The following is a 22,228-nucleotide window of genomic DNA, read 5'->3' as shown; positions in this document are numbered from 1 at the left end:
ACACACACACATATATGTACTGGGGATTGAACTCAGGCCCTTGCACTTGCAAGGCAGGTGGCAGAACCACTGAGCCAAATCCCTGGCAATACTGTATTTTAAATTTTAAATTCCTATGATTCAAAACTGCAATTGATTTTTGTATATTTATTCTTTATTCTGTAACTTTGTTAAACCTTCATATGAACTCTAAGATATTTTGGTGATTCCTTGGGATTTTCTCTTTAGAATTTTAAAAATAGGAACATTATTGTTTCTTCCTTTCTGATCTTATGCTTTTTATTTCATTTTATCAAGAAATCAAATAATAAGAAATGCTGGCGAGGCTAGAGGGGAAAGGAACCCTCTACATTGCCAGTGGGAATGTAAACTGGTACAACCACAATGAAAATCAGTATGGAGACTCCTAAAAAAACTAAAACTAAAAGTTCCATTTGCCTATCTATTCCCCTTCTAGGTATCTTCCCAAAGAGTTAAAGACACCATATTACAGTGATCTATATATACCCATGTTTACAGAAGCACGATTTATAATAGTTAAATGTTAGGGCCAGGGATTTAGCTCAGTGGTGCCACCACTTGCTTGCAAGCACAAGATCCTGAGTTCAATCCCTGGTACCAAGAAAAAAAAAAAAAAGTTAAACATTAGAACAACCTATATGTCCATCAACAGATGAACTGATAAAGAAAATGTTATATTTACACACAATGGAGTACTGTTCTGCCATAAAGAGAGATAAACTTGAGTCATTTGTAGGAAAATTAATTCACTTTGAGACCATAATGTTAAGTGAAATAAATTAGACAAACAAGCTTAAATATTGCATGGTATCTCTTATATGAGAAACCCAAATTATAAGTAAAAAGCAAAATAAGAAGTAGATAATAGAAAGTAAGGTGATACATCTTTCTCAAAAGGGAAGGAGATCCAGAGATAGATGGAAGAGGAGGACAGGAAAGGAAAGAGGATTAAAAATAATTCAAATGCATTATGTGCATGTACTGGCCTCACATAAGGGATATAAACATTATATATTACTCACAGATTCTAATAAAACAAAGAAACAAATGCATGAGACACAAATCAGACATCCAAGTTATCTTCTGTAGCTATTTCACTGGGGTTTGGGTACAAGAGGAAGCATCCCTTCTCCCCCACTATGGAAGTGGTGGAATTCACAGCAGAGCTAACTTGAGAAAGAAAGAAAGGGAGGGGGGAAGGAAGGGGGGAGGAGGGGAGAGGGGAAGGGGACTGCAACCTTACGCTTCTTTTTCTCTCTACTCTGACTTTAAAAGTGGGGAATGGGCCACAGGTTGAAACATGAGTATCTCACTTGAAATGGGGGGCAATGGCCTCACTGTCCTGGGCCTACAGCTTAAATTGAAAATGAAATAGTTTATCTCAAGACACTTTTGAATCTTTCTTTCATCCATGGCCAAAATCATTCACGGAAAAGCCAAAAAAAATTTTCTGCCATATGAAAAAGAAATAAACAGGACATTTGTCAAATTGCTTATTCTATTTTCTGGATATAGATTCACATTCAAATTTTGATTCAAAGTTGTGAAATTATATTCACAGCAGGGAGAAGGTTGTCTTCTTTGTCCACCCACTAGTCCCTCTCTTAATCAGAGCTCCTCATAAGATTTTTTTGGGGAGGGGTTGTTTCTTACTCACTGAATTCAACAGAAAATAAAACAAGACGAGTATTGTTGAATTCTCCAGAACAAACACAGAACATTTGACGTCAGCCTGCCCAGGGTTTGTGTGTACCCAGAGCAATCTCCTACAACACCCTGGGGACAGATAAAGCTGTCAAAGACTTACTTGGGGGTGGGGTTCAAGTTTGCTGGTTTTTACCTTCTTGTCCTTTGATGACCATTTCATAGTTCTCTTAAAAACAAAAACAAAAAAAAACCAAACCAACTCTACTTTTCTACACTTGATGTTAGCCAAAGGGCCAAGAAGCAACAATCTCTTTTTCTATATCCTGCTTTATTACTGTGCTGAAGCTTAACTGGACATTGCCAGTGTAAGTATATCCTACTGAGATTCATGTATTTATTGAGAGCCAGGTGTTAACAGCTTCCTACAGTCCTGTGATAAACACAAGAAACATCACCAGTTCATTAAAATTTTAGCACTTAGTTGCTCAAAACACAGTTGTTTTCAGAGGCTTTCAGAAACTCCTCTAAGTGCAGAGACACTAGTTCCCTTTCCTCCTACAGTTCAAGTCAAGTTTGTCAGAGAAGGTTCAGGGGGAGCAGCCAAAGTCCAAGTGATTAGGCCTGGCAAGCTCCTGGTTGAATTTAATCAGATATCTTGAACTTTCAATCAGCCTAAACTTCTGTAGGCAGTTTTTGTAATTATATCGGCACACACATTTTCCCATTTTGATAATAAAACTAGAAAGATCTTTTACGCTCACAGACAAACCTTTATACTGTAAAAGAAAGATAGTATGCTAACAGAAGCTCAAAAATCTCAAACAGGGGCATGGCTTCCTGACTTCAGAGTCAGGCAGCATGTAAACCAGATTGACGCTGGGAGATCTCCTCTGCCAACTCCTTTCCTGCACTCAAACACACATTTTACTCAGATGTAAGAGGCTTTGTTAGCAGGGACGCCTCTGCTCTGCTTTGATATTTGGAGCCCAGCTGAACCTGACCGACCACAGCTCTCTGCACACACCGGACATCCATCTTCAATCAAGAGCAGCTGAGTAAACTGGCCCAGAAGTGGACTTGGCAAACCCAGAGCCTGGGCTAGTCCACCAGAGCTGGCAGGTCCACACCACTTCCCAGGGGTTTTTGCCCATGAAGCTAATTCAGTATTAAGTTTGTATAAGGAAAATAGAATGAAAACAACTAAAATAATTTTTGTTCTGCTGGATTACAGCAAAATCGACTAAACACGAAGCACGGTTTATACAGTCTAAGCACAGGATCACAGACGGGCACCACCAGCATGAATGCCAAGGAAACATAAATAAGGTCAATGTCACAGTCAAAGATACATCAAATTTAATGATACGTATTTAATGATACGCATAATCACAGTATCAGCCCAACTAGATGGGACCAGGTGCTAGAAACACAGTTCCCCAACTTCACACATCAGCTGTCTCTGGTGACCAGCCGCACTCTTACTCCAGATCCCCAAGAACAAAGAGGTACGCCTTCGCTCTTTTTCTCTCCCGCCTGAGGCCGAAGAACAGTCTGGGAGTGGGAAATAAAGAAAGATCTCTCTGCACAGCTCTTGCTCAGAGCTACCAGGAGGAGCTCTTTTAATGGCAAAACCTCCACACTTGGCAGAGCCTCAAGGACAATTTGTTAAAATTATGACCTCTGTGAAGAGGCTGCAAGATGAGGGAGATTTGGCACGGCAGTGTGATAGTCTTGGACATTTACCCCAAGTGTATACTGGTTAAATGGTTTGCTTTCTGAAATCTAGTGCCTAAGGAAATGGGAATTTCAAGGACTTTTGAGTTTCTACAGAAGAGGGGGGACATGAATTAGAACCCTTCCAAACCCATACTTCTTCATTTCGTATTTGTATCAAGGGGAGGCTCTACTCCCTCTCTTTCCTTTTCCAGAACCTTTATCCGCTCAGAGTTGGGTGAGCCAGCAGCAGGGATAAGACATCCACAGTCTGGCCTTGTAAGTCCTACCCAGGACTGTTTTCCTGACTGTTTTGTTTTGATTCAGAGTGGTTGGGCATAAGAATGTTTATAGCCTGCTTAGGAACTTTGCTCAGTGACAGCTGCACCTGAGAAGAATTTTGGGATGCATTCAAAAATGGGACTGCACAAAACTTTCCATCATCCAACTATTCCGTCATTCAAGAATATGAGAAAAAAATTTCCATTCTATCTGTGTTATAAACGACCCACGGAGGTTCTTTCCTAAAAGTAAACATGAGTGAAGCTTCTACTCATTGAGAACCTGGTGCTGTTCAAATGACAGTCCAAATAAAGACAGTCCAAAGATAGTTCAGAGAAGTAATACTAGCCCCTACATACTTTTGAATATTTTATCATTTCCATGAATAATCATCTCTCTATAAATCACATGGCGTGTGTTGATCTAATCAAAGGACTAAACAGACAGAACTTGGGAGGAAGCCTTCTTGTGGACAGATAAATGTTTTGTCAGATAAAAGAAAGAAGGACCCCCAAATGTCTTTCCTGAAAAATGAAAATTATTTACATAGGGAGATGGTGTTACAAAATTGTCTCAGAATTGGTCTACTATGGGATTAATGATAATTCATTACAGTTTATAAAACAGCACATATTATTAAGAGTAAAATAATAAACTCTGTAAGAAAAGTTCATATATCCAATTATAGCATATGGTTCACATGGAGGAAGACAATTAGAGACAGCTGTACTGTAAGTTGATTCTGGAAGGCAGCTCAGAAGGGGTAATTACAGTGGTAAGCCTTCACTCTGCAATTGATTACTGCACACACGCACACACACACACACACTCTCTCTGTGCACACTTCAGGTGGTGCCTGATTTATGAGGCCTAGATGTAAAGCTGTACTTGCTAATAGGTCCTTATCAACGACTGCTGCAAAGCTGGTGTCAGGAGGCAGAGGACATTGCTTTGCAGCTTAGCCAGTCCCTACCAGGTGTCTGCTCTATATTTGAAAAGCCACAGGTGGTGGTGAAGGCAGCACGGTGTGCAGAATACTATTCTGCCACCAGAGTTCATGAAATCTCTGTTCCTGCTTCTGCTTCTTCCACTGCCCAGAGCTATGACTTCAGTCAAACCAGCTAATGCCTCTGTGGCTTGCTTTGCTCTCCTACAGGATGAGGGACTGCTCCCCAGTCCTTGGGACTCAACATCAAAATCAACATTGCAGGAGTTCATGTTGTCAGTGGCTTTATCTTCCCACACCTTCTCATGGAACCAAGTGCTTTTAAAAATATGTCCACAAATTCCTTCGCACTTCTCGCTGTACTGTGCCTCTCTGCATGTTCTGACTGACTCTAGAAGCCCACAGCATAATGATGACCTTGTGTGACCTTCAAGGGCAGATCACAGAGGCAGACGCCTTTGCACCTGAGCTTCTTGGATACATCCATCGCTAACGTATGAGCTGTCCACACACAGATCTCATGTTCCCACTCTGAATTAATGTAGAAGAATCAACCGCCCATCACTGTGAGACTAGAAAGAGCAGAAATAGAACAAAGAGGGCTATCTATCAGAAAATTCAACAAGGTCTTCACTCGCCAGAGAATATCCCTGAGCAATATCTTGTGGTGACTTAATTAGGCAGTGGGGGCATTTGCTGAAGGTTTGAGACCAGTGTTGTGTTAGAAAAACAAAAGAGGAAACCACTCACCAACTCCAGACATTGCCGGTGGCCATAGGCAGCAGCGTAATGTATGCTATTGTAGCCCTCCTTGTCCCGGATGGACGGGTTCGCGTCATGCTGAAGCAGAAACTCGAGGCATCTGTGATTGAGAAGATGAGCTTTATTTTAGACAATGTGTCTGGACAAAAAGGGATGATTAGTGTAAATATACCCTATTACGGATGCTCCCCAAAATACTTTGTGAATTTGTTTCTTTAAAGATCCTGCTGTGATGAAACTTTATGTGACAGAAGGTGTGTGTGTGTGTGTGTGTGTGTGTGTGTGTGTGTGTGTGTGTGTGCATTCTGTAGTTGTCTTGTCTTTCAGTTTACAATAGCCATTCTAGATTTGGGAAAAACTTTGGAAGCAAACGGGTAATTTAAGTTTTTTCTTCTCATCTTAAGGTACAGAACACATGTATCATCAAGATTTCTGAATAATAACAATTAACTCTCCAAAAGTTGAAGTCCCAGTGGAAATGGTGGTACACGCCTGTAATCCCAGCACTTGGGAGTCTGAGGCAGGAGATCATCATGAATTCAAGGCCAGCCTGGGTTACATAGAGAATTCAAGGCCAGCTTGAACTACATAGAGAGACTGTGTCTCAAAAAAAAAAAAAACCAAAAAAGTTGAAGTCTCAAACGTTTCAAAGAAGTGGTCAGCACAGGTGTGTAACACAGGCTCCCAATCCCAGTTACTCAGGAGGCTGAGGTAGGAGGATCTTGAGTTCAAAGCCAGTCTGGGCAGCAAGGTGAGACCCTGTCTCAAAATAAATTAAAAAGGGCTGAGGGTTGCTCAGGGGTGGCGTGTTTGCTAGCCTGCACAAGGCTCTGGGTTCATTCCCCAGTAAAAGAAAATGTGGCCAGGCCACTCCAAGTAGGCAAACCCAACAGGAAGAATATTTTAAACATTGCTATTAGAGACTGAGATCCAAAAAGGAAATGGAAATTTTAAATTTAAAATAAAGAAAAAGTGAAAGAACTGAAGGACAGTCAGATAAAAAGATGACTGCGGGGGATAAATGCTTAAAAATATTAAGGGAGCTTACACTGCATGGTTAGGATAGCCATGGTTAAAAGCCCTTTATTGGTCTAGTTGCAGTTCTTCTGAGAGAGCCTCCAAGTTTGGAATGGGGCAGAGGCAGGAGCTGCCAGTGCTGCACACGGTGCCGGCAGGAGCTCAGTGGGAGGAGGGGTGGAGAAGGGAGCCGGGGTGGCCCAGGGCCCAGCTCGCTGCCCTGAGGAAGAGCTGCTGGAGCAGGGCACCCAACGCATCTTATTTCGGTGACAGTGGGACAAACGTTTGCACAAAGCCATGCTGATTCAATGTCAGACTCACTGAGGTCCTGAGTCTGAACGTAACCCTTGCACAGCCAGTTCCAGGGGCATTTACTACCTTTGGGTATAAGGCAAAAGGGATAGAACTTCCTAAACTGGTTCTTTAATTTCTAGAAAGCCAATGAAAGAAATTAAAAAAAAAATCAAATACACACTCATAGTATTTGTCCATAAATGCTACATAATAAATCAAGCCTTTATCAGAGTCCTGCTGTCTTTGGGCATTATACCTTATAAGGGAGTCCTTTTGTCTCTGGAAAGGGTCCCAGGTATGACGCATTGGAAAGTGAATTTTAATGAAATGGTTCCCTCCACAGGACAGCACGGCCACACTCACCCGAACTTCTGAATGAATCTAAGAATGAGCTGGTGAATTCAATTCATGATTTGGAAAGTATCTGGACCTGCTCCTAAAGGCTACTGAACCCAGAATACAGCTGGGCTATACAACCGACAGTGCGATCATAGTAACAGTATTCTCCATACAGCTTCTAAGGAGAGTAAATTTCATGTTTAAGTGGGAATCTTATTTTATCTCCTACAGGGTCCTGTCAGTCTGCCGTGTAAGGTAGGGAGAAAGGAGCCCTGCAGACTGGGAGGACTGGACAGAAGCCTCTGGTTGCGGGGATCTGGACCAGGGGAGCAGCTCCCTTTTGCCTGAAGGAGATCGAGCATCCTCGCCCTTTCTCTTCCTCTGCCATCTTGACGTTGCTGGGGTACCCAAGGCAAACTCAACTCGCACTTCCTGGCAGAAGCAGAATTTGCTTTTAATGTCATTGCTTTAAATTCTGGAGTGTTAGGCAAAACCTCGGTCAGCCTGCTCTCCTCATAGTTGGGTCTCCTGTCCCTGTCACCTGCGGCAGGACTCCATGCTCTCACTGTCCTTCCAGCATGCTCTGGGCACGGGTGGGCAGGGGCCTGGGCAAGGTGGGCAGATCTGAGGGTAGGCACAACCTCTGGGTCATACAGGAGCAGGTTCCTCTGGCACCCGGAAACCACAGGCTGGTGACAGCAGCCACTCCTGCCCCTGTGAGGGCGACACTCGGGAGCCAGAGGAGGCAGGGACAGGCCCCAGGCAGCTGTGCGCAGGGTGCAGGGGCCCTGTGTAAGCTGAGGTGCTGGAGAGAGGGTGGAGGTGGGGGAAGCACAGCTGTGCCTGTCGCACCAAAGCCCCAAGACCTGAGGTCAGAGAGGCAGAGAAGAGGCTGAATTCGTCAGGGCACAGGGCAGTCAGAAATGACATCTAAGCGGGACAATTTCTGAGCGCTCATCATTATCGTCTACGAAGGATGAAATGTTAGAAAAAGATCCTTGGGGCCAGGGATTTAGCTCAGAGGTTCCAGTGCTGCCTCGTAAGCACAAGGACCTGAGTTTGATCCCAGCACCAAAATAAAATAAAATAATAAAATAAAAATAAAGAAAAAGATTCCTGTGTGGCGAAAGCGTGACTGGAGGCATGGGAAGGACAGCTTCTCCGCCACAGGTGACCCACGTCACTTCCTCAGGATCCCAGATGAGACCCCAAGAGAGGAAGGCGGCCACGCGGCAACCCCAAGAGCCAGCGCCTCGTCCTTCCTCAGAAGGAACTTACAGTGCAGCCTCTTTCTCCTTCAGCTCCCTGGCTCTTTCAAGTTCTTCTGAATTTTCATGGGCGTTTCCCAACATGGTCTTACTTCTCAGCATTAAGGGAAAGGAAAAAAAAAACCACAAATTAATTTTTAAAAGTGCAGTCATTCTTGGTCTCAGTTATTTTACCCCCAAGAATGGGCACCACTGATTTTCACAGAGGATATACACGGTTCTCCCCAGAGCTACCTGGTAAATCTGTTCTCGCTCCACGGATCCAACTGAGGCTTCTCCCTATGTGTCTGTGACCAAGAAGATTCCTGAGTTCCCCACCCTTCCGGAGGCACCCCAAAGCTCCAAGAGAAAGGGGTCACCTTGGCTCAAACTTCCCTGCAGCCCAACACACTGCTTGCTGCCCCCTTGAAGGTCAGTGTCCCACTCGCTGGGAGTGGGGTCCCCTCACCCTTCACCTCCCAGAATAACTTGCCCCCCAGGACTCCCTTGCTGCTCTCCATGGAATGGAGGACACTCGCTCCCCCAGCTCCACCACCACCACCTCTGCCAAGGGAATAGCACAGAGCCTGGCATACAGCAAGTACTCGGCAAATGTTGGTTGAATTAATATCCTGAATTAATTCCTACTGAATTAATGGGCTGAATGAACAACCCATTACAGAATGGAATCAATTTAATGGGTTGCAATCTGTGCTTTTAAAAAAATGAAATGGAATTGAAAATATCAGAATGCACGACACGTAGCAAATGCAAATATGGTTTCATGAAATTCCCCCTTCTGTCTTGCACACGCACGTATGTGAACGTGTGAGGAGGGTCATGGCGCAAAGATGAATTTCTTATTGCGGGTCAGCATCTAAAATGCATGAAAGGCCAAGGGTGCAGCTCCCATAGTAGGACGCACGCTTAGTGTCAAAAATAAAATGACATTTTAAAGTGTTTGGAAATTATTGCTCTATATGCACAGGACAGCAGACAACTCAACAGTTCTCCAAACAGGGCCAGCAGGAAGTATTTCCCAGGGAGGCCTCGCTGTAAGCCTGGAGAACAATCTCACAGACGTGGGCCCTCCTCCCGCCTCTGGGCCTGGCTCGCCGATTTCTGTTTTCCATTCCTAGCCACCTGGAATCGAAACACCACCAGGGCCACCCGTTTCCTGCCCTCCAGCTGCTGGAAGAGCATTCAAGCTCAGGTTTGGGACAAAGACCCTCTCTCGACCATCCGAGGCTGTGTTCTTGGGCCAATGGGATTGCGTACAGTGGGTGTTTTTGATGTATGATGCACATCTTAGCAAATGTAAGTTTTACGGCAAATGAAGCGTTTAAGTGGTAATGATGAAAACTCTGGTGTATCCTGAATAAATTGCAAAAGATTCTGAATGAACGGAAAACCTGGCCTGTGAGAGAAACTCAAGCACGGCTGAACCAAGGGTGCTGCTCGCACATCTCCTAGCAGGCTGGGGAGACCCAGAAGTTTGAGCATGCACACTCCTGTGTGTTGAGACGGGCTTAAAACTGGCTGAAGGACGTTCAGTTCCTCCTATCCTTTGCCTCCAACGCTCGCCCAAAAGATCAACCAATCATGTTATGCCCCGTATGCAGTGTCCCACCCTCGCTCCTTGACTATATAAGTGATTGCTCTGACTATTAAAAATGGAAGCTTCCAGAAACCTCCCCAGAGTCTGCTTGGTGATTCTGCGCCTCACCCTCCCCATCTGAACTTCAGAACCACAGTACGAACAGACAAACAACAACACTGGCCTCGACGGCTCCACCTGGTATTCAACCCAAAGAATACAGAAGAGAAAAACAGTGTAAAACTCTAGCGTGACTCTAACTCCCTGGGCTCTGGAAGACAGAGGCCTCCACTCGCAGTTCCCAGGAGGTGGCATGGAGAAAATTCAGTGGCGCCCCCTCCCCAGAGCAAATGTGGGTGACGGAGGCTGCCTTTACTTTCTGTCCATGTCCGAGGCTGCAGCATAGTGCAGAGCTGTCCGTCCCCAGTCATCTGTTTCGTTGACGTTGGCCCCAGTGGTCACTAACGTCTCGATACAGTGGAAATGACAATTGGCAGCTCCATAGTGCAAAGGGGTTCTGGAAAACAAAGAGGAATGCATTACTCACTGGGCCTGGAGCAGGGCAGCGGGATGCGAGCCCCGACAGTGGGCCTCCTCCCTCAGTGCCGGGTGCTCTCCAGCTCCCTGGGTATGGAGGCCAAGGATGCACCTTCCTCCGATCCTGTCAATCGAAGCTGAGAACGCAGACTGGGGACTCGAGACAGGCCAGGCACGGGGCGAGTCTCTCCATTCCTGGCGCCTGCCCTGGTCCGGGTCTGTGTTACTGCTTTTTGGGAACATTGAAAGACTATCCCCAAGCTGATCCACCTGTCCATCCTTCGCCCTAATCAAACTTCCGTCCAACTCTTAGTTCATACAAATGAAGAACAGAGGCTTCTAAGGTACAACCCTAACTGTGACAATCCTGCTTGAAAAGCCTTCAGTCCCCATTGACAAAGGCTCGATTCTTCGGCCTGGAGTTGAAGGCCTTCCCGAGCTGGCTCCCATCCCTCTCAGTGTCTGACCCATCAGTGTGTTCCAAACCAGTGTCCTGAGGGTTTCCAGGTCACGTCCACACCTCCTCTACCTGTGCTCATGCTCTCTCTTCCACTCCTCAGAACCCTACTCATAACTGGGCATGGTGTTGCACACCAGTAATCCCAGTACTCTGGGAGGCTGAAGCAGGAGGATGTAAATAAAGTTCAAGCCCAGGCTGGACAACTTAGTGACTGAGAGTCTGTTTCAAAATAAAACTAAAAAGGCCGGGGATGTATGCAGCCCAGTGTAAAGGCTCTGAGTTCAATCCCCAGTGTTGCCAAAACAAGAACAACAACAACAAACCCTGCTCATCCTTCATGCTGTAGAGGTTGCCTTGCTCTGTCTGAGGTCACTCAAACTCTCTGAGTCTCCTGAGCTCGCACTATGTATGGTCTTGGTTTCTATCACTGGCATCTTCCTCCTGTCCGATCCTCTCCACTGCTCCGGAGGGCAGGCGGGCAGGTGGGGGAAGAAGCAGGCACGGACTCAGAAGCCCCAGCTGCAGTCCAGGCTCCCTCCGGGCCTGGGCCTCCTCGCCTTACGGTGAGATAGACCTGTCAACAGCTGTCCCCCAGGTCTTTCCCAGGTCTAAAATTCGGTGTACGTGTGTAAGTCACTACGGTGCTTGGGCTCAGAGCACTCATCTATTGCAGAATGAAACAGGCACCCGGACACCCCAGGAGTTACCACAAGAGGCACCTTAATGGGTAAGACTGAAAAACAATGAGCCGATTTGTTTGATCTTGCTTATTGTTTGTTCTCATTTATTTAACAGTTTTTCTGGTGTGACTGTTTTCTAGGGAATTATAAGCAGAATATTAGAAAATAAATTGAAGTTCGAGAATTATTTACAATTTTCTTTTCTTTTTTGTTTTTTTTTTTGTTTTGTTTTGTTTTTTTTTGGTGTTTTTTTGAGACAGGGTCTCACTATGTAGTTGAGACTGACCTGGAACTCACTATGTAGCCATGTTTTGTTTTGTTTTTTTTGGTGTTTTTTTGAGACAGGGTCTCACTCACTATGTAGTTGAGACTGACCTGGAACTCACTATGTAGCCCAGGCTGGTCTCGAACTCACAGCAACCCTCCTGCCTCAGCTTCCTGAGTGCACCACCATGCCCGGCTTATTAACAATTTTCAAGTAGAACTGTTTTGAATTTTGTGGTCCATTTCTGGGCTTGTTTACTACTTGGTTTTCTCCTCTTTAGTCCCAAAGAAGGACATTCTAAGTATTTCATATCCTGGACTGCCTACGTTTTGATGTGGGGCTGAAAATCATTAGGCAGCAGGCATAGGACAGTCCAAAGTTAGAGAAAACACCAGTCCTAGTTGTCAGGAGGGAAGGAGGACAAGGGACAGGGCCCCTAAGCGCAGGGTGCTGTGGATTTCGGTGGTGGAGTGTGTGGGTGCCAGGGGAGCACAGAGAAGGACTTCCCGCCGGGCACAGGGAGCAGTCGCTGACGTGAATCTGGAAGGATGAGGAGCTCTCTTGGGTAGGGTGGTGAGAAAAGAGATTTGAAGCAACCCCAAAGAGCCTGAGTGTGGGGAAGGCGGGGTGGAATGCTAGGGGAAGGAGTCGTGTGGTGCTTAGCAACAATTTCTGAGCAACATGCTGGTAGATGACTTTGTCACTGTGTGAACACAAACCTGGATCGTGCAGCCTACTATGCACCTGGGCTGCATGGGGCAACCATTATACACGCGGGCAGAGTTGACCAAAACGTCGCTGTGTATATGCGTGCACGCGCGCGTGTGTGTGTGTGTGTGTGTGTGTAAGAAACACATGGCATGTACTAGCATCATGGCATAGTCTAGCTATACCAAGGACCATAAAGGTATAAAGTCACACGGCCCACTGTGGGTTGTATGTTCGTGTATAAATATGTCTAAAAACTTATCCCGAGACAAAATGTCTGATACATATAACAAAAGCATCAAATCTTATGACCACATCCTGCGGGGAAGGGCTAACGTGTTCTGTTCAGCTACAAACAAATGTCCTACGTTAGATCCCTGGGAATAAAAAAGTGGAAGAAGGGAGTCAAGTGGCTCCTCTAATCAGAAGCCAAGAGAGGAGATGCTTTCCCTATGGCCGCATCTTCTTGATGGCACTTCCCTGCAGGAGGGACGCCCGTCAGGGTGGGACCCCAGACCACGCCAATGCCACACACTTCCTCCGTGGACACTTCCTGAGGCCGAGGTGCGGCATCCTGAATACGTACCTCCCACACTTGTCCTTCCTGTGGAAATCCGCTCCACTGCTCTGCAAGAGTTTTATACATTCCACATTACTAAAAAGACAGAGAAAACATCATGAAGATGACAGTGAAGGGCAATTATTGGGGCATCTTCACCAAGAGCTGTTTTCCACAGAGCCTGGGCTAGGATGGAGGGATAGGTCCAGGGCTAACGTTCTGCCAACGTGATACAACCTGAACATAGAGTAGCACCGTACGGTGAGATCCTGAAGTTCTGCCTCTAAGCAATTAAGGGAAAGAGCTTGGCTGGACATCTCCAATTCTACGACTAAGGCATTTAATGATTATTATATGATAAACCCTCCAAGGATGGTCTCATCATTTATCCTAAAGTTAATTTTTCAAAACACCCCCAAATTAATGAAAGCCCTTCAACCTAGTGTAAGTAACTTCATGTTGCATTAATCAGTGAGCCACAGAACATGCACGCTTCCTTTTACCACAGCAGAAAAAATTCCCCATGATCATCACTTTCAACTCAAGATTCCTTACTGGAAAATAAAACAGCACACTTCCCTGCTTTGTGATCCGGGTAGATTAGTGTGCAGAAGCAAGGCTGAAGATGATGTAATGGAGAACAGTGATCTCCCCAAGCTCCTGGGCCTTCCACACACCACGTATGAATCACGGGTGGTGGAGAGAAGGGCCCACTGACACACACGTTCCCTTGAAGGGCATGTAGCGCAATAATAATTCTAATAGGGATTTCAGACATGAATTCAGAATGGCGAGTCATCATTTGATAGACAAGTCCAATGTGAAAAATGCAGGCAACCATTTATCATTAAGAGGTGGCCTGGGATGTACTGTTTCATCGTAATTTAAATGAGAACAAATGATCTCATTACTGATAAGCCTGAAAGGGCTCTCCCCACTCCACACCCTCCCTTTACAACCACCTTTCTGAGAGGACTAACTACTCATTCATGAAACTGGAGGACTTTTTAAGGGAGTTGTGTCCATGCAGGATGCCAGCTGGCAGAAAGCACCTGTCTCTTACTGCCAGCACCAGGGGTCAGAGGCGGGCAGCTGAGTGATATGACTTGTGAAGCTCATTTATTTGGGGATCTGGCTGGGCGAAGGGGACTCTTCTAAAAATGCAAAATTATGAACCCAAGCCGAGGTTTAAGACTTTAGGATGGACCCTGAACCTCACAGTAACTCCCTCTGCTAAGTGGGTGACACCCTTGGCAATGTACAGATGACAGTTGGAAGCTCTGCTGTCCCCGAAGGATGAGGACAGTAACAGCCAACCTCTTGCTCACACAAGCTCATCTGGATGCCAGGTTTGGTCAACACAGGGTCTTACATCAATAAATTATTGATCAGCGTTTTAATCTGACCACTAAGGGGAAAAGGACACTAGCTGATGAAAAATAACAAAAAGCCCTATTTGCTATAGGAGCTGGGCTAACATTTTTTTCTTTGGAAGAACAAAGGGCAATCAATCTGGTGATATTCGGTAGAAATGATTCTTCCCCAATCTAGTAAGGCAATTGCCTTTGGGTCACAGACAGTCTCAGTCAGTCAAAGTGTACTACATCACTAAGCCATGAACCCCAGGGTGGCTTGGTACTCACCCTCCTGCGGCAGCAGCGTGAAGGCACGTTCTTCCAAACTTATCTGGGGTGTCTATTGCAAAGCCTGCAGACAGCACGTGCTCATTACTAAACAAGGACACTATGCTATACTTTTGTCCTAGTTAAACCACAAGAAACATTGCAGAGACAGAAAAATCAGTTAGTAGGAAAACCAGAAGGCAAGCAATTGTAGTCAGAAAGAGGTTGTCATGGAAACGAATGGTAACTGCTCAAGCTTGGCCATTTCACAGGAAGCGCCACGAAGTCAAGAGGGATTTATTTTCACATTCAGCCCTGGGAGAACCACAGCCCCATTTTTCAGTCCCAGGATAGAAATGTGCGAGACCGATTTGAGATAAGCAGGGCAACAGGCAGGCAGACAGAACACACAGGGAAAACACGCACGCCAGAGGAGAAAGCCTAACATGCAGGGAGTAGATGTTTCCTTAAGTGCGTTCCAACCTTTCTGTTGGTCTTAGGTCTGGGAAACAAGCTTTCACGCAGGGATTATTTTCAAACGTGCCAAAAGCAGTGGAAGCAGGTACAGTACTTCAAGGGGAAAATCTGCCTCCGGAATGCTGATGAATTAATTCGGGAACAATCTTCACCTTGCAGGCCCCTGCCACTTTTGTATGCCTAGGAACTTCATATAGGGAGGCTGGTGGAAGCGGTGGAAGGAGACACTAGGAAAGCTCCAAACCAGAAAGAACTTCTTGGTTCTACAGAGCCTCACATTAAAAAAACAAAATTAAACCTAGTTGGAAGGGGATCAGCCTTATTGATTTTTCAGTGCCCAGGGAGTAGGGAGGTAACCTGATATTTTCTACTACTAAAATGTACAGGATTTGGGCTTTTTCTTTTTCAATAATGTTAAACGTTAAGCCACCACTTTAAGCCTCAAAACCTTTTTGTGTTTATGACTTAAATTTCCCATGTGGCCTTTCAGCTTTGGCTGAAAATCAGATGAGATTCCCATCCCAGGGCAGGGGTGCTAACACCCTAACAGTCTAACCCCCGAGGACCAGCGGGGACTGTGGTATGCAGTTAGCTGTGGGGCCACCTCATTCTCAGAAGTCATGTGACATGAAGCACAGGCAGCCATGCGCTGGACCAGACACCGGAAGCCATGTGACTCGGGTACAGGACAGACAGCCCATCTCCGACGATAGTTCACTTACCTGATGACAAGAGCTTTCTGCAGCAGTCAGAGTGGGCATTTAGGGCAGCTAAATGTAAGGGGAACATGCTATGGATCCCACACCTGAGGAGGGAAAAAGAGCAGCTCACGGTAACCGGTAATGCAAAAGGACACCGCTCCCCTGCAGTCCTGGGACGAAAACCTGCCCCACACAGGGACCCTGAGGGAGATAATTCTGTAATCCTTCCATTCTATAAATAATGATGCAATTGCTTTTGACCTTAAAATAATAAAGCCCTAGACTTAAACCAGAATTAAAAGCCTATAACCATAGGAATATAAGTTTCAAAGAAAATGTTTCACATAAACAGTGACTTTTAAAAATTAACCCCCGTCATTACCTTTCAGTGTGGTGATAACACATCTCATTCATTCACTCAACCACTCATCTACTCACTTTCTAAGCATCCCATACTGTGCTGAGGCCAGATGTGCCTGCAAAGGAACCGGTTTTGCACCTCGATTTGATGAACAAAGTTATCATTGACCTAGTATGTGCCAAGCACTGTCACGAGTTAGTTGTGACAATATCATTGAAAATAAAAATATAAGTGAAAATAAAAACTAATGTTTACATTTTGCCAAGTCAAATTTCCTCTTCCTAACAGACTTCTAATGTTAGCCAGTCACAAGACCGCATCACTATGTGCACACCCCACTGACACAGCACACTCTGAGCAGCAGGAATCCAGAAGAGGTCTCGTTAGACTGACCTGTGCCACATTACACCCAGGACTGTCCCTTCGGGACTGACCCCCTCCTCTCCTGGGCAAGGACCCTCACATCTCATTTTAATCAAGTAACATACTTCAGATTTTAAAATGCTCTATGTCACAAATGTGAGGCTGTATCTGTTTACACACCGCAGCACTAATTATCCATGTTTCTTTTTGGGCACAAGGTGGCCTGTTCTCAGGTTCTGTGCTTCATAAAGAAACACACATGATTTGAATTTATTAGGCCTTCGTTACATGGATTTTATGTGCCATCTCCAAAGTCATTATGTATGTGTGTACAAATGCTTGGAAAAAATATATGCTTATATTTCACGGTATTTGATGTTCTATGAAATCTATGTCTATCAGCAATGTTTTTCCTGATAAGTTCTGCTTATTGTGTCCCTGTTCTGTTTTCCCAGTGAGACTTCTCTCCTACATGGAGACTTCTGGACCAGTGTACATAATAGCTGGCATCCATCAAGAGATGCAATTTGCTGTCTTCCAGAGCTCTTATAATTGCCTCCCTCTTATGACTGCCTGACTCCAGACAACAGCGTCTGACAGCCATTGCATCAGTGATGACCTCGAAGCTGACAGAAAGGACGTGGGGTGCAGGGGACGAGGGGGCTTTCCTGGGTGTGCTGCTTTCACATTGCTCCCTCAGGATTCAACAAAACACTATTTTTAAAAAATAGGTAACATGTTTTACAAGCTCCTTACTAAGTGGAACTTTAAGCTAATGTGATTTTACCAAACCTTTTTATTTGTTTTAGAGCGTTAAGGCAAAAATGTATGATTATATATCTCTGGATTTTTGGAAAAAGAAAATGAGTAAGATACATTCTAGGATAGTTTTAAGCTCCTAAAAGGACATGACTAAAATCAAAGGCTGGGTTTCTTTAAATCTTCCACATTCTTTAAATACACACACATCCACACATGCATACATATATTTATGTACGTGTACACATCATACATATAGTACATAAAATAACTTTATACAAAATAATGCAAGCAAACAAATTAGAGAAAATAGCATCAAACTCTACAAGCGACCTACCTGGTAAAACAAAAGCATAAATAATAGTATAACACCAACAAAGCCATAATATACTCCATAAACTTCATTACCAATACTTCTAAACCACCTACATTAGCTAATTATTTCCTTGTTCCATTGCTTTTTATAAAAAAGCAGAACTAAAAGGAGAACTAAAACAACTCTAATTTAAAATGGCTAGGACTGGTGATTTAGCTCAATGGTGCCTCACCTGCCTCATAAGCACAAGGTCCTGAGTTTGATCCCCGGTATCAGAAAAAAAAAAAAATGAAAATAGCTAGCACAAATTCCATTTGATACATTTCTATTCCACTGTTAATAAAAAGTTGCCACTTCAGTGTAAGTTTTAGAAATATACTAGTGTAGACTCAAGAATTACTGGTATTTGAACTAGACTGTGGTTTAAATAGTAAAATGGTTTAAATAGTAAAACTAAACATTAAGATAAGATAGAAAAGAAAAATTTGAATCTCTGAACATGTCAGAACTGATTCGCACATCTAAAAATAAACTAATTTATTGGAAAGACTAGATAACCTTTAGCAGGAAATCAAGACTTGGCTATCTTTGTCAAACAAGCTTCCTTCTTACCTCATCAGGTATACATCAAGGAATGTCAGGAATAAAGTGGTGAGATCACCCTAAAGTTAACAATGCATAAATTACAGGAACAAGGAGACCAATTCCAATTAAATTGCTATATTTATTTGATAAGTCATAAAATTAATGGAAGCCATTTGGATTTAGTCATTTCTAGTTTATCTGTTAGCTGGCATCTCCTACCCAGGTATTTCAAGACCAAAGGGGTGTGAAAAACTGTGCTTGTTGAGACTCTCAGAGGCAAAGGAAGGCCCTAGTGCTGTTCTTGGCTTCAGGAGAAATGTCAGTCCCTTCCCACGTCCAGCCTTTTAAGGAAGAGCCTTCCCTTTAGGCCATGTGGTAAGGGACACTGTAATTATGGTGGTGAGGTCAGAAACTGGGTTTGAGCCCTAGTTTTGCTACTTCCTATTTGATTTTTTTATAAGTGAATGAGGATTCTCCTCAGGAAAATAAAGATAATTATAGCGACTATATCATAGTGATCATAAAGACTCATTGGTCTAATGAGTACAAAGTGCCAACCAGAGTGCCCGGTACACAGAAAACCTTTGCCACTGATGTTAAGATCATTTTTATTAGCTTAATTGCTAACCAGCAGCCTGTGCTTTTTGAAGTTGTAATCAGCCTGTTCTTCCTTAGAAGCTGAGAGTAGGTTGTGATCCACTAGCATTTGTTATTTTTCCATCTTTCTAAATCCTTTCCGATACTTATCTCCCAACTCTCCTAGGCAAGTAGGATTGGCTTAGTTCTGTCCACTCGGTGGGCAGGGCGAAAGCATTTCCTAAGTACAGAGGAGGAGGATGTTAAGATTCTTATCTAAATTGTTAGCCTACGTCAAAATACCAAACCTCTCCTGAGTTTCATCTATGCCCAACTACACATTAGTTATGCATCCTAAGTTTCGAGTATGCGAGTGTTGACCTGGTCAGTGAGACCTGGTCCTCTATCTGTAGAGACAGAAAGTAGATCCTTCTGTGCAAGTCCAGACTAGCACGGCCAGGCAGCCCCCTCTGGGTCTGGCCACTGCCCGAGCTACGGGTCATCCTGGATTTCAATGACCTTCTTTCCAGTCCCCTCAAGAGCCAGGCTCTGCACTGCCGCTGGCTTCTGCACATGCTGGTCCCTCAGCCTGAAACTCTTCTCACCAAGTTACTCAAAGTAGAAGTGCAAAGCTGCGGTCACTGGAAACAGCTCTGGACAATCGAGAGTTCTCTGTCGGGATTTAAAAATTGTCCTCTAGTTTTTATGATAATCGAAAACAACTGACAAAAGAACTTATCTGGGCTCAGCCGAATGACCCTGTCGTCACCACATACCTCCGCCAGATCTCAGCGCCCATATCGGGATTGTGATCTCGTTGTGCTGATCAGTGAGGGTGGCCTTACTAGACAGGCAGGCAGGCCTCCGATTCCTCTCGCTTCATTTCCTAGACACGAAGACTCAAGTGCACACTCACACTCTCATCCTCACAGTCGCCGCCTTATCTTCAGCTATGCTGTGATAGAAGCTCAGGGTTCCTCCTGTGTCTCTTCCACGCAGCCAAAGAAGGAAAGGCTACCTGAGCAACTGCGCATCCCCAAGGCACTGTTACTACACGGTGGGTTTGCATAAAAAGCCAAGTAGTTGCAAGGAAAGAAACTTTGTGCTTACTGAACTAAAAGTGGTTTTCAGGAAATTTTAAATATACAGTGGGCCAATTAGTTTTAATCCCTAAAATGGGTTTAAATCTAGAAAAAAATCAGAAACTCGTGGCTGCTTACCAAACTTCCCCAATTATCTCACGATTGAAAAATATACCACTGAAATGACTACAGTTGGCAGGCAGAGTTGGTTTGAAGCCTGGGCATTTTGATCTCCAGCTGTGGGCAGCAGGCTGGCTGGGACTCTCTCCCTGCAGAACCCAGAAGGGCCTGCTGAGGCCTGGCACAAGGCAGCCCCTTTCACTTACTAAGAAGAGCTCTGGCTCATGGTAGATTCCTCCCTCTCCTGAAAGGGACCCCGCTGGTGGTCAGCACCCCATTCTCTGCGGTCCTACACCTCGTCCTTGGCATGGCCTCTGGTCTGTGGGCGCTCATCAGTATAATCTCTAGCAAGGGCCTCCCCAGCTCCGTCCGATTTCTGTAACAGCTTCCAGACTGCTCAGGATGGAATCCAGGTTCAGGCAGGACATGCAAGGCCCTTCAGGGTGCTGCTGTTCTTGCCTTTCCACCTCATCTCTTCCCAATGTCTGATTACCCAGCTTTGGAATCTGCTTTCAACACGCTGGCATGTCTGTGTCTTCGTAAGGCTGTTCCTTCCTCACGGACGGTCCTTCTCCACTCCCTCTCCTTCTACTCCACATGCTGCCCACCCACAAACTCCTACAGCCTTTCTCCTGCTGACAGGCACCTTTCTGGGAGCCCCAGAGCCAGCAGGTCTCTGCTCCCTCAGCCTGCTCCCAACCGCCATGGTGACATCCCTCACAGCTCCGCTGTCTGCTCTCATACCATCTTGGCCACCACACTGGGTGCCGCGGTCACTGGGACTCAGTTGACAAGGTCAACAGTCCCATGCTCCAGGTCCAGGCAGAAGGCCTGGCCTCCGAGACTGCTGTCCATCATAATCCCATGCAGCTTCTCTGGGCCATTTCCCTGCTGGCTCCCTTGGGAGACTGAGTTCTGGGCCCAACACGTGACAGCAGAATTCCTAATACCCACTGCCTGCAGGCTGTTCTACAAACCCAGTTAATCTGGATAAAGAAAATGTGTTTTTTTTTTATAAAATGGAGTACTACTCAGCCATAAAGAACGAGAAACTAGAGATATTTATAGCTAAACGGATGCACATTGAGGCCATACTCTTAATGAAATCAATGTCACACATGTGTAAATACTGAATAGTTTCTCTGGTGTGAAACACTAAAAGTGTAAATAAGGATCAAAATGTATAAGTGATATTGTGTAATAGGAAGAAAAGGCCTAAAAGAGTAGAGGAAGTGGAAGGAGTAGAGGAAGGGAAAAAAGGGAAAAGAAAAAGTAGGTGAAAAGGAAAAACATGGAAACAATGTCTTTGTAAACTGGGAAGGGTGGAGGTGCTGAACGCAGGGCAGGGGAATGGGGAAAAATAAAATCAAGATAAGTCATGTAAAGGTACAAGATCCCAATGATGAATGGAACTGTATTATATACCTAAAATGTAAAAGATGAAAAAGCCCCTGAAACCCAGTTAAGTCACCCACCGTCCCTGGGGTCAGGTTAACTCCTCACTCAGGCAGGCTTAGTCCTCTTTGGTTTGGTCCTTTACATACTAAGCAATGAAATACCACCGTTTATTGACAGCTTACTGTGCGCCAGGCACTGTTCAAAGCATGTCTAACACAGACGCTGCTTAACAGCCATCGCATGTGTTCTGTGGGGCCGACCCCACACCCGCCCAGACCTTTCCGGGAAGCACCTGGCTGCTTCACCCCCCAACACACCCAAGGGCAGTCATTATCACCCCGTCTTCACCAGAGGCAATCAAAGCTCAGAGGGGCTGAGCAGTGGACTCTGAGGCACAGCGGAGAGCAGGGCAGACCTGAGTGGCAGCTACCACACGGTCCCGCCTCAGGCAGAGGTGACGATGTCACCACAACCGTCCCCTTAGAGCACGATGCCATCACACCCCTCGTCAGAACAGGCTGGCGGAGCAGCCGGTCTCCTCAGAGCCTGGCACTACATGACGTCACGGCACGCTCTCTGTTCAGAGCGTGCATCATCTCACCGCTCTCCTGGGAGCGTGATGTCATCACACACGCCTCAGAACAGGGGCAGAACCCTGAGGGCTGTCACCTTCCCACACTGTCGCCTGGGAACGGGACGTCATCGAGTCCCTCAGAGCATGACTTCAGCTCAGGCGCCCTGGCCCCTGCGCGGCAGGCCACTCTCCGCTGCGGCCCGCTGTCCTCCTGGCCCTG

The 22,228-nt window shown here is 45.3% G+C and overlaps 1 protein-coding gene across 1 annotated transcript in view; it reads right to left on the bottom strand.

Annotated features, from left to right (window-relative positions):
- The window catches only part of Ankrd44 (ankyrin repeat domain 44), a 166,059-nt gene that overhangs the window by 59,892 nt on the left and 83,939 nt on the right, over positions 1-22,228 (bottom strand). The window contains exons 12-17 of the mRNA XM_010631961.3: positions 15,896-16,021; positions 14,718-14,835; positions 13,102-13,170; positions 10,242-10,382; positions 8,300-8,380; positions 5,360-5,471 (exon numbers count right to left, since the gene is read on the bottom strand). Coding sequence (XP_010630263.2) covers positions 5,360-5,471; positions 8,300-8,380; positions 10,242-10,382; positions 13,102-13,170; positions 14,718-14,835; positions 15,896-16,021 — 647 coding nt within the window. The remainder of the gene's footprint in view (positions 1-5,359; positions 5,472-8,299; positions 8,381-10,241; positions 10,383-13,101; positions 13,171-14,717; positions 14,836-15,895; positions 16,022-22,228) is intronic.

Source organism: Fukomys damarensis, unplaced genomic scaffold (assembly GCF_012274545.1).
Source record: "Fukomys damarensis isolate Sample0158 unplaced genomic scaffold, DMR_v1.0_HiC HiC_scaffold_26, whole genome shotgun sequence".
NCBI classification, from domain to species: Eukaryota; Metazoa; Chordata; class Mammalia; order Rodentia; family Bathyergidae; genus Fukomys; species Fukomys damarensis.
This window is presented reverse-complemented; position numbering and strand designations above follow the sequence as displayed.